This window comes from Aulonocara sp. 'chitande type north' Nkhata Bay, linkage group LG3 (assembly GCF_057382095.1).
Source record: "Aulonocara sp. 'chitande type north' Nkhata Bay isolate Kocher_YH1m ecotype deep benthic linkage group LG3, A_spYH_male_GT1.1, whole genome shotgun sequence".
Lineage (NCBI taxonomy): Eukaryota > Metazoa > Chordata > Actinopteri > Cichliformes > Cichlidae > Aulonocara > Aulonocara sp. 'chitande type north' Nkhata Bay.
The window spans coordinates 63,243,524-63,255,937 of NC_141346.1; the positions used below are offsets into that span (position 1 = coordinate 63,243,524).

General features: G+C 40.8%; 1 protein-coding gene across 1 annotated transcript in view; it reads right to left on the reverse strand.

Annotated features, from left to right (window-relative positions):
• Positions 1 to 1,322: 1,322 nt before the first annotated feature.
• The window catches only part of LOC147336525 (NACHT, LRR and PYD domains-containing protein 1-like), a 44,747-nt gene continuing 33,655 nt past the window's right edge, over positions 1,323 to 12,414 (reverse strand). The window contains exons 4-13 of the mRNA XM_086286198.1: positions 8,792 to 8,968; positions 8,561 to 8,601; positions 8,313 to 8,381; positions 8,129 to 8,208; positions 7,306 to 7,361; positions 6,959 to 7,173; positions 2,734 to 2,987; positions 2,177 to 2,296; positions 1,938 to 2,079; positions 1,323 to 1,794 (exon numbers count right to left, since the gene is read on the reverse strand). Coding sequence (XP_086142324.1) covers positions 1,475 to 1,794; positions 1,938 to 2,079; positions 2,177 to 2,296; positions 2,734 to 2,987; positions 6,959 to 7,173; positions 7,306 to 7,361; positions 8,129 to 8,208; positions 8,313 to 8,381; positions 8,561 to 8,601; positions 8,792 to 8,968 — 1,474 coding nt within the window. The 3' untranslated portion in view covers positions 1,323 to 1,474. The remainder of the gene's footprint in view (positions 1,795 to 1,937; positions 2,080 to 2,176; positions 2,297 to 2,733; positions 2,988 to 6,958; positions 7,174 to 7,305; positions 7,362 to 8,128; positions 8,209 to 8,312; positions 8,382 to 8,560; positions 8,602 to 8,791; positions 8,969 to 12,414) is intronic.

Here is a 12,414-nt window from a genome sequence, read left to right on the forward strand (position 1 = left end):
GAATTGTATTTATCTGACTGTTTATTTGTTTTTGAATTATTTTGTTTATTGTTCTTATAAGTTGTTTTTAATGATTTTTCAGTGACATGTTATTTATTTTATGCTTTTTGTTTTTGAGAGCTTAAGTTAATGTTTTAAAACAATTTGTTGTATTAGATTTATTATATTATTGTGGTGTTAATGAAGCTGCAGGCACAGCTCCTTTCAGCATGGCCGGAGGAGAGGTGTACTGGCAGTCGCGTGACACACACAGATCAGACACTTATTTCTGTGTTGCAGATGTGCAGTAAAGAGCCAAAGACCCAAGTGCTGTCTCCTGCCTCTTACTTTCACGCCAGAACACAACGCAATGACGGGTGTAACACATGAACGGGTTACACAAACAGGAAGCTCAAACTGTTTAAAAACATGAATTCAAACTCCAGCATAAGAAAGCAAACAGCAAAACTTTATTTATACAGGCAGAAACACAAAATGCTGCTCAAAGCAGAAGCTAGCACAGACGAGAACCTCAGTAATCAGATTGTAAACACTGATCATGTGATTCAACATATTATTCATGGACTGAACATACACACACCCACAATGGACAACTGTACCCTCAAACACAATAATAACATGGACTGAACCACCACTCACAACCACTAGCACTTTATATAGCCTCTGTAGAAATTATCCACATATCTCACTTATCTTAACTGCACTACTGTATAGCTCTGTAAATAATCATTCTGTACATTCGATAATCTTTAATCCTACAACTGTTTACAACTTGCATAGTTCCCATTTCTGTATAGCTGTATATCCCAGATTCTGTAAAGTTATTTATTTCATATTCTGTATAGTTTTTCATATTTATATCCTGTTCATAGCCTGTACATAGCTTGTACTCACTACAGCCTGTACATACTTATAGTTATAGAATATTCACAACATACTTCATACCTTGTACATTATAACATACCATAATAGACCCATTTCTGTAATATACTCACATATCTATATTATTGCTAATATATATTGTAATATATCTATATCACTAAAGCACTTCTGGATGGATGCAAACTGCATTTCGTTGCCCTGTACCTGTGCATGTGCAATGACAATAAAGTTGAATTCTATTCTATTCTATTCTATTCTATTCTATTCCAGCATTAAAGGTAAAAACAGCTTTAGTTATATTGTTGGAAACAGATGCCGGTCACAGATAACTTGAGGTGTTGCTCTTCAACCTGTAGATGTGGTTCAGCATCTACAGGTTGGAGCTTCACATATTTCCTGGTTTGTGCACTAATAATGAGCAGCCCAGAGACTTACCGGGGTCCCAGACTCTGCTTCAGTCCATCCAATGTCCTGCTCAGCTTCTAGTCAGAGTCCAGGTTTTAATAAGAACTAAAGTCCAGTTTCCAACACACACATGAAGATCACAATAATGACACTGTCAGTGGTCTTTGAGATTTATTAGAAATCTGTCTTATCTTAAGTTCAGCTCTGTGAAAAGGCATGGATCCTCCTCACAGAGAGCAGCGATCAGAAGTAAGATGGCTATACTTCCTTTTCGTCGCACTGTGTCAATAACGTCTCGTGCTTTATCTGCTTTGCTCTGCTGTGATCTGACTGATTCCATCTCCTGATCATTGATAATATGCTGCTCCAGGAGTTTATCCAGAAGTTTGTTTAAAACAGGTTCAGACACTCTGTCAATAAACTGTGAGCGAACTGTGAGCAGCCTCTCGTCTGCCGGGACTCCGGACTCATCTGGGACATTTCTCATTAAGGTTTCTGTTCTTGGTGCTGAAGGAACAAAGAAAGATAGACATTTAACAGCACTCTGAACTGAGGATGAAAAGAGAAGTATGATTTCAGTTGAAGTTTTATAAAATATAAAATAAAAAGTTTGTAGGGTAATTTCTGCTGGTATTTGGCAGGAATCTTACCTGGCAGGCAAACAGATGATTTCCAGATTTCATTCCCCTCTTGGTCTTTGACTATCAGACTCACAAACCCTGAATTTGTACTCAGGAAAACTTGAAATGTTGGATGGTAATTTGGGCCAGACTTTGAGCGAAACTGTGTTTGCTAAACAACAACAGAAAGGTGCCATTTTCATGACGAGTGGGTTATCCAGGACTTTCATTTCATTTCAGCAGCATATAGTTTCTAACTGCTGACTCACCTTCGGCTGTATTATCCTGCTCTCAGGTTCACAGTGGACACTGTACCTTTGACCGAAGCTGAAAAGACAGTCAGCAGGGGTCTGGAGGTATTCAGCATCATCGTGTTGTTGGGCAGACACCTGCAGTGACAGGACAGTTTATTATGCTGGTAACGTTAATAAGTCTATTCACCTGTAGAGATCATTTAAACATATCAGGTGTAGAATATCATGTGTCAGTATGAATCAAAAACAATCATTCTTGAGATAGAATAGCTTTGCAGAGAAAAAAAGCTCCATGATTTTATTTTTATCAGTGAAGTGTCAGATCTGACATTATGGGTCACAAACATCAAATGTTCACAGCTTAGGGTCATTACTGGGAGTGAATAAAGAAGAGCAGTGATTGGTCAACAATGTGGGTAAGAAAAGCTAAATGGAGCCTGACTCTTTGTCTCAGGTAATCAGAGTGGAGTGACCAGTAAACCTGTACATAACTTTAGTTTATTATCAGAAAGCTGCTGAGAATCATTTGGATTCTGAGAGGACCACAGAGTGAAGATGATGAAACTATTTACCTCTGACAATGGGATATTTTCCTGGAGTAGAAACACGTTGATTCTTGCAGGCTCTGAAGGTCGGAAGAACAGCAGAACTTGGCCATTTACTGTTATGTTCAGGAGCCGCTTAAAATCATCCCAGATGATGCCCCACCCAGAGAGGTGAGGAACCTTCACAACCACATGGGTGGCAGTGATCTCCAGCGGCTCCAAGATGCTCATCCCATCATCAGAGATGTGGGCAACAGACAGCAGGCCATCAACACACAGCGCTGTGAAAGGAAAGAGCTTTTCATTCTGAGAGTTCAGATTTACTTCTCACCTTATCTGAGGATTACATCTCCTGCAAACAAGTTCACCTCCATCCTTCTTTGTTATAAATGTGAACAGCCCAAAACTTTTGCATTATTTATTACATAAAGCTCAGAACTAGGCATCAGTTATGTTACACGTTTGTGCAGTTATATATGTTCTTGGTTTGTAATTCATTTGAAAACCTGATGCTTAACATTGTCCACCCCAGCTGTGAAACTCAGAAACCAGTCTTACTTGTTATCATCTATCGTCCACCTGGGCCTTACACAGAGTTTCTGTCTGATTTCTCAGACTTTATATCTAATTTAGTTCTGAGCTCAGATAAAATAATTATTGTGGGTGATTTTAACATCCATGTAGATGCTAAAAATGACAGCCTCACCATGGCATTTAATCTGTTATTAGACTCAATTGGTTTCTCTCAAAATGTAAAAGAACCCACCCACCACTTTAATCACACTCTAGATCTTGTTTTAACATATGGCATAGAAACTGAACATTTAACAGTGTTTCCTGAAAACCCTCTCCTGTCTGATCATTTCCTGATAACATTTACTTTTACAATATATGATTACACAGCGGTGAAGAGTAGACTTTATCAAAGTAGATGTCTTTCTGAAAGTGCTGTAACTAAGTTTAAGAATATAATCCACCCACTGTTATCATCTTCAATGCCCTGTACCAACACAGAGCAGAGCAGCTATCTGAACGCTACCCCAACAGAGGTCGATTATCTTGTTAATAATTTCACCTCCTCACTACGTACGACTCTGGATACTGTAGCTCCTGTGAAAACTAAGGTCTCTAATCAGAAGTACCTGACTCCGTGGTATAATTCTCAAACATGTACCCTAAAGCAGATGACTCGTAATCTGGAGAGGAAATGGCGTGTCACAAATTTAGAGGATCATCATTTAGCCTGGAGAAATAGTTTGCTGCTTTATAAGAAAGCCCTCCGCAAAGCCAGAACATCTTACTATTCATCACTGATTGAAGAAAAGAAGAACAACCCCAGGTTTCTCTTCAGCATTGTAGCCAGGCTGACAAAAAGTCAGAGCTCTTTTGAGCCAACAATCCCTTTAACGTTAACTAGTAATGACTTCATGAACTTCTTCACAAATAAATTTTTTATCATTAGAGAAAAAATTACCAGTAATCATCCCACAGATGTAATATTATCTACAGTTACTCTTAGTACCATTGATGTTAAGTTACTCTTTTTCTCCAATTGATCTTTCTGAGTTAACTTCAATAATTACTTCCTCCAAGCCATCAACGTGTCTTTTAGACCCCATTCCTACAAAACTGCTCAAAGAAGTCCTGCCATTAATTAATTCTTCGATCTTAAATATGATCAACCTATCTCTAATGATCGGCTATGTACCACAGGCCTTCAAGCTGGCTGTAGTTAAACCTTTACTCAAAAAGCCATCTCTAGACCCAGCAGTCTTAGCTAATTATAGGCCAATCTCCAACCTTCCTTTCATATCAAAAATCCTTGAAAGAGTAGTTGTCAAACAGCTAACAGATCATCTGCAGAGGAATGGTTTATTTGAAGAGTTTCAGTCAGGTTTCAGAGTTCATCACAGCACAGAAACAGCTTTAGTGAAGGTTACAAATGATCTTCTTATGGCCTCTGACGGTGGACTCATCTCTGTGCTTGTCCTGCTAGAACTTAGTGCAGCGTTCGATACTGTCGACCATAATATCCTATTAGAGCGATTAGAACATGCTGTAGGTATTACAGGTACTGCACTGCAGTGGTTTGTATCATATCTATCTAATAGACTCCAGTTTGTGCATGTAAATGGAGAGTCCTCTTCACACACTGAGGTTAATTATGGAGTTCCACAGGGTTCAGTGCTAGGACCAATTCTGTTTACATTATACATGCTTCCCTTAGGCAGTATCTGTTAGATTTTGTATTGTTGATTGTCATTTATGCTTAGAAATATTTACTTATATATGCTTAGAAGTATATAATTACTTGTAGATTGAAAGAATGTCTCATCCTAAGAGGTCTGTAACAACTCTGTGTAGCATGAAGAGGGGGGTGAGTTCACTCCCCTACAGAGGAGAGGTCGTATCTTCTTTTGCTGATTTATGGTATAGCAAACACACGTATATCTGTTTAAGTATAAGAGCCTTTTGTTAGATGGACCCAGACGTCCTGGCGCCAGCTTTGGGGATTCTTCACAGGGTCATATCTTGACCTCTCTCTCTCTCTCACACACACACACACACACACACACACACACACACACACACACACACACACACACAGGCAAGGTACTCTTTGTGTGTATGTAGACGTCATATGTTAATGAACCTATGCATATTCATGTAACCCCAAGTGGTACGGGAGAACGGACGAGAGCAACTGGGATCAGACGAGAGAACGGCATCTGCCCGGTCTCTCCCGTGCACGAGTAACATGAAGAACTTTGCCTACTTGTGTCTTGCCTTGCAGTGTAATTATATTGTCTTCAACGTTCCAGCGGATAGGTACAAGCTACAAACCTACCAGTATCATTAGAAGACATAGCATACATTTTCACTGCTATGCAGATGACACCTAGCTCTATCTGTCCATGAAGCCAGATAACACACACCAATTAGTTAAACTGCAGGAATGTCTTAAAGACATAAAGACCTGGATGGCCGCTAACTTTCTGCTTCTTAATTCAGATAAAACTGAGGTTATTGTACTCGGCCCTGAAAAGCCTAGAAATATGGTATCTAACCAGATTCTTACTCTGGATGGCATTACCTTGGCCTCCAGTAATGCGGTGAGGAACCTTGGAGTCATTTTTGACCAGGACATGTCCTTCAATGCACATATTAAACAAATATGTAAGACTGCGTTCTTCCATTTGCACAACATCTCTAAAATTAGAAATATCCTGTCTCAGAGTGATGCTGAAAAACTAATTCATGCATTTATTACTTCCAGGCTGGACGACTGTAATTCATTATTATCAGGATGTCCAAAAAACTCACTGAAAAGCCTTCAGCTAATCCAAAATGCTGCAGCAAGAGTCCTGACATGGACTAGAAAGAGAGAGCATATTTCTCCTGTTTTGGCTTCCCTTCATTGGCTTCCTGTTAAATCCAGAATTGAATTCAAAATCCTGCTCCTCACATACAAGGTCTTAAATAATCAGGCCCCATCTTATCTTAATGACTTTGTAGTACCATATCACCCTATTAGAGCACTTCGCTCTCGCTCTGCAGGCCTACTTGTTGTTCCTATAGTATTTAAAAGTAGAATGGGAGGGAGAGCCTTCAGTTTTCAGGCCCCTCTTCTGTGGAACCAGCTTCCAGTTTGGATTCGGGAGACAGACACTATCTCTACTTTTAAGATTAGGCTTCAAACTTTCCTTTTTGCTAAAGCATATAGTTAGGGCTGGACCAGGTGACCCTGAATCCTCCCTTAGTTATGCTGCAATAGATGTAGGCTGCCGGGGGATTCCCATGATGCATTGAGTTTTTCCTTTCCAGTCACCTTTCTCACTCACTATGTATTAATAGACCTCTCTACATTGAATCATATCTGTTATTAACCTCTGTCTCTCTTCCACAGCATGTCTTTATCCTGTCTTCCTTCTCTCACCCCAACTGGTCGCAGCAGATGGCCGCCCCTCCCTGAGCCTGGTTCTGCCGGAGGTTTCTTCCTGTTAAAAGGGAGTTTTTCCTTCCCACTGTCGCCAAAGTGCTTGCTCATAGGGGGTCATATGATTGTTGGGTTTTTCTCTGTATCTATGAAGCGCCTTGAGGCGACTTACGTTGTGATTTGGCGCTATATAAATAAAATTGAATTGAATTGAATTATAAATAAACTGCATTGTGGTTATTTGTATGATAAAGAACAGTTCATATTAGCTGAGCACCACACAGTAACACAGATGTTTCACAGCACAGTGCTCACCCTCCTTTGTTTCACAGTGTGGCAGGTGGAGCTCCCAGACTGCATCCTCAGAGCATGTGATGTTAAACAGCGGCCCTGCAGCTGTTTTTCCAGCTGATTGAAGGAGGCTCCCATCCCATTGGACAGTCCTGTACAACAGCTCCGCCTCCTGAGCCATAACAAACACTAGTCTGGTCAGAGTACACTGGAACACACCTGGACCAGGACACCTGAACCTGTAGGACACAGAAGGGCTGAAGCACTCCAACCAGCCTGTATGAGCTGAGGTCTGATCACCACCAGCTGTATCACGCGTCTTGTCACATCATTACATACATGTTATCAACCTAATGTGAAATTAGAAGCACCTGTAGGAGATGTGTGTGGATTCAGTTTGTACTTGAGGGGTGAAGCTTAATGGAGGCTGGAATTCAGAGAGGAAATACATCAGCTGTTTAAAGCAGCAATAAACAAGTAAACGGTGAACAAACTATACAGAGTACACCCATCCATCCATCATCCATCCATTTTCTTCTGCTTTATCCAGGGCCGCAGGGGTAGCAGCCTAAGCAGAGAAGCTCAGACCTCCCTCTCCCCAGCCACCTCCTCCAGCTTATCTGGGGGAACACCAAGGCGTTCCCAGGCGAGCCAAGAGATATAATCTCTCTAGCGTGTCCTGGTCTGCCCCGGGGCCTCCTCCCGGTGGGACATGCCCAAACACCTCACCCATGATGCGCCCAGGGGGCATCCTTGTCAGACGCCCAAACCACCTCTGCTGGCTCCTTTCGATGTGGAGCAGCAGCGGCTCTACTCTGAGCCCCTCCCGGATGGCTAAACCTCTCACCCTATCTCTAAGGGAGAGGCCAGCCACCCTTCGGAGGAAGCTCATTTCAGCCGCTTGTATTCGCAACCTCGTTCTTTCAGTCATTACCCACAGTTCGTGGCCATAGGTGAGGGTAGAAACATAGATGGACCACACAGCTAGTGGAGTGTGCCCCTAGGCACACAGAGTACACATCAGGTGTTATCTGTACACACTTTCAAAACTGCGAGTAACATACTGACAATGACATAGAATCTTAAACCTGACTGGTTGTCTGCCCTGTGCTTTAACACACCTGACAAAATTTCTGTGCTGAAGGCCTATTTTTTGTATCACAAGACAATCAGATGCACATGCTTTTCTCTCACCTTAATGTCCTTTATGTCATCTTTAGACAAATCAAGCTCTGTGTCTAATGAGTCTGGATTCAGTCTGACCTCAGAGTATCCTGATGAGAGACAAACATCGAATAATTCAGGATTTCCTGGAACTCTAACTGGTGCTGTTTACAATCATATTAGTTTCTTAGTGGTTTTCTGATCAAATACAAACTGTCTGTGAGGGATTTCTCTTTCTTCCTTAAGGACCCACCATCTTCTTCAGCTGCAGCCTTCTCACTCACTAAAAAGATTTTAAAAAGTATTAAAATATTTTGACCAAAACCAGTACCTAAAAACACATCCTTAAAACCCCCCCATAATTTATAGATTTTTGCAAAATGAAATAAGCACAAACGAGCTTTCATGTGATATGCTGTTGATGAAATAGTGATGAATGTGACACAAAGTCTCAGTACTCACTGGTTTTGTCTATGGAAGATTTAAAAGTCTTGACATCAACTCTGCAGAGAGCAACGGTAAAACACAACTGATTAATGGTGTACTAAGCCTAGCCAGAGAAGAAGAAGACAGACTTTACCATGAAGATCCTCAGTGTGGATCAGTATAATATCAGCCTGATGTCTGCAGTTTAGTGTCAGCACAACTTTCACATCATATTCATCTCAGCACAACTAAAACATGCTGACTGACCTCAGAGTTTCAAGTCCACATCCTGGACTCTCCAGGAAACCACACAGATGCTTCACTCCTGAATCCTGCAGCTTGTAGTTTCCTCTCAGCTCCAGCTGTCTCAGATGGGAGGGGTTGGACTTCAGTGCTGCTGCCAGATAATCACAGCTGATCTCTGACAAACCACAGTCGATCAATCTGTATAAAGAATGAAAGATGTAAGTTTATTAGACAAAGTGTGAGCTTGAAATCATTCAGTGTTTCATCATCTGTTCAGAGCTGAAGAAGGTTCAGAATGTAGAAGTTTAGAAAATGGAAACTCCAAACAGCTGAAGCCAACAGGAAGCAGCTTCAAACAAACACAACAAGAGAAAAAACTCTGAATGTTTCACATTAAAGTCGTACATTTCTCATAAAAACAGGACAAAGACTTGAAAAAGTCGTGTTTTTCCTTCCAGGAACCACAAGGCTTCACTTTTAAAGGTGAAGTGTGAAAGAAATGGACATATTTGAAGTCCAACACCTTTTTCCAGTCACATTATTAATGCAGACAAACTACAAGCTCATTTTCATTCCAACAAGTCATCTTCTGACCTGGACTAACAACACTGGTCTCTATGTGCAGCTGGCTGTGAGACCAGTGCTCAGGGAGCGTCTACAAAGTGCAACACTGAAAGAACATCACACACTCATTTGCTTCCAGCACTTTCACACAAACATCTACTGTCATTATTGTCACCAAACTCTGTGGATCCTTTATTGCAAATTCAAATGGGATCAAATGGTCAGACAAAAGAGGGTTATGAGGAAATATGATGAAATGTTGTGTATTAGCAGCAAGTTATTGAATCATTTTCCTCAGAAACCAAACAAAATGATTGACAAACATGTTTTTACAAACTCAGTGTTGGACTTGGATCAGCAGGATAAGCTGATGTTTAAAGGCATTTGAGTCTCGCTGTATGAGAGTCCAGTTATTACTCAATATTTATGGATGATGTTCTTTCAGTGTTGCACTTTGTAGACGCTCCCTGAGCCTCACAGCCAGCTGCGCATGGACCAGCTGACATTACCCAGCATTAGAGGCGGGTGTAAAAAAATGGATTTTCCTATTTAAATGGTTTTAATTTGAATAAAGCGATGTTGATTCATTCAATCCTGAATCGTTTTTTAATATAAATGTATTTTGCCAGAATCTCAGGTTAAAGCTCCCAAAAGTATTTCAACAACAAGCAAACAGATAAAACAGTAAATGAGAGCAGCTAAACACACAAAGATGGAAACACAGAGCGTGGATCGTTCACTCGACGGCACGTGCACGGACACGCCATCGGTGCTGAAAGTGGACAGCTCACAGATCCTGAAGCTGCAGGTTTCATCTGTCTCCAACCAAAACTGACTGAACCAGCAGCAGAAGAAGATCCAAACTACGCTTTACGTTTGATGAACATCGTCATGAATTCTCTCTGACTTTGACGTTTACTTCCTGCACAGCTCTCTCTCTCTCTCAGTGTACTTCAAGAACAGTTTACCTTCAAAAATCTGTTTCCTGCATTATTCACTACTTATTACGCACCAGTCTGCTGTTGTGTTCACTGCTGTCGGCCTCCGAAAACAAAGCCTCATTTCTGCTGTTCAATACTGAAGAAATTTAAACCTTTTAAAATGATGACAGATTACAAACTCTCAGCTGTGTCTGTAATCAAACCTCTGTAACTTTGCTTCCCTTCAGCAGCATCAGCTCATGTTCACATGTTGATTCATGGTTTGCTTCAGTTTTTGATGGACTGCAGAAGATTTTGAAGGTTATCTGCTATAAAAAGCCAGAACAGGAAAATCTGCTTCATGTGTTTCTGTTTGATCCTCAGTGACTTTGACACAAAGGCCTCTGCTGTGATGATCACACCTCTGATCAAGTCTCACAGTGTCAGCTTTGTTTTTATACATATGGATATGTGCTGATAAATGATCAGAATTATAATATTTCCCACTGTCTGCTGTGTGCCGTGACCTTTGACCTGCTAAAGACAGTCAGCTGTGGATTATTGATTGTTGTGTCTGATACTTAGAACTGTGAGGAAGAACACTACACAGTTAATCAGGGTCCCCTCTCTCTGAATCAGGAAAGGTGGGCAGGCCGCGTGTGGGCCATGGGCCATACGTTGAGTCTCACTGTTTGAAATGTGAACATTGTTCTGCTGCAGTCAATGGACTAAACCAGAGAAGAAGAAAACAGACTTTACCATGAAGATCCACAGTGTGGATCAGTATAATATCAGCCTGATGTCTGCAGTTTAGTGTCAGCACAACTTTCACATCATATTCATCTCAGCACAACTAAAACATGCTGACTGACCTCAGAGTTTCAAGTCCACATCCTGGACTCTCCAGGAAACCACACAGATGCTTCACTGCTAAATCCTGCAGCTTGTTGTTGTCACTCAGGTCCAGCTCTCTCAGATGGGAGGGGTTGGACTTCAGTGCTGCTGCCAGATAATCACAGCTGATCTCTGACAAACCACAGTCCCACAATCTGTATAAAGAATGAAAGATGTAAGTTTATTAGACACAGTGTGAGCTTGAAATCATTCAGTGTTTCATCATCTGTTCAGAGCTGAAGAAGGTTCAGAATGTAGAAGTTTAGAAAATGGAAACTCCAAACAGCTGAAGCCAACAGGAAGCAGCTTCAAAACAAACACAACAAGAGAAAAAACTCTGAATGTTTCACATTAAAGTCGTACATTTCTCATAAAAACAGGACAAAGACTTGAAAAAGTCGTGTTTTTCCTTCCAGGAACCACAAGGCTTCACTTTTAAAGGTGAAGTGTGAAAGAAATGGACATATTTGAAGTCCAACACCTTTTTCCAGTCACATTATTAAAGCAGACAAACTACAAGCTCATTTTCATTCCAACAAGTCATCTTCTGACCTGGACTAACAACACTGGTCTCTATGTGCAGCTGGCTGTGAGACCAGTGCTCAGGGACCGTCTACAAAGTGCAACACTGAAAGAACATCACACACTCATTTGCTTCCAGCACTTTCACACAAACATCTACTGTCATTATTGTCACCAAACTCTGTGGATCCTTTATTGCAAATTCAAATGGGATCAAATGGTCAGACAAAAGAGGCTTATGAGGAAATATGATGAAATGTTGTGTATTAGCAGCAAGTTATTGAATCATTTTCCTCAGAAACCAAACAAAATGATTGACAAACATGTTTTTACAAACTCAGTGTTGGACTTGGATCAGCAGGATAAGCTGATGTTTAAAGGCATTTGAGTGTCGCTGTATGAGAGTCCATTTATTACTCAATATTCATGGATGATGTTCTTTCAGTGTTGCACTTTGTAGACGCTCCCTGAGCATCACAGCCAGCTGCACATGGACCAGCTGACATTACCCAGCTTTAGAGGCGGCTGAAAAAAAAAGGATTTTCCTATTTAAATGGTTTTAATTTGAATAAAGCGATGTTGATTCATTCAATCCTGAATCGTTTTTTAATATAAATGTATTTTGCCAGAATCTCAGGTTAAAGCTCCCAAAAGTATTTCAACAACAAGCAAACAGATAGAACAGTAAATGAGAGCAGCTAAACACACAAAGATGGAAACACAGAGCGTGGATCGTTCACTCGA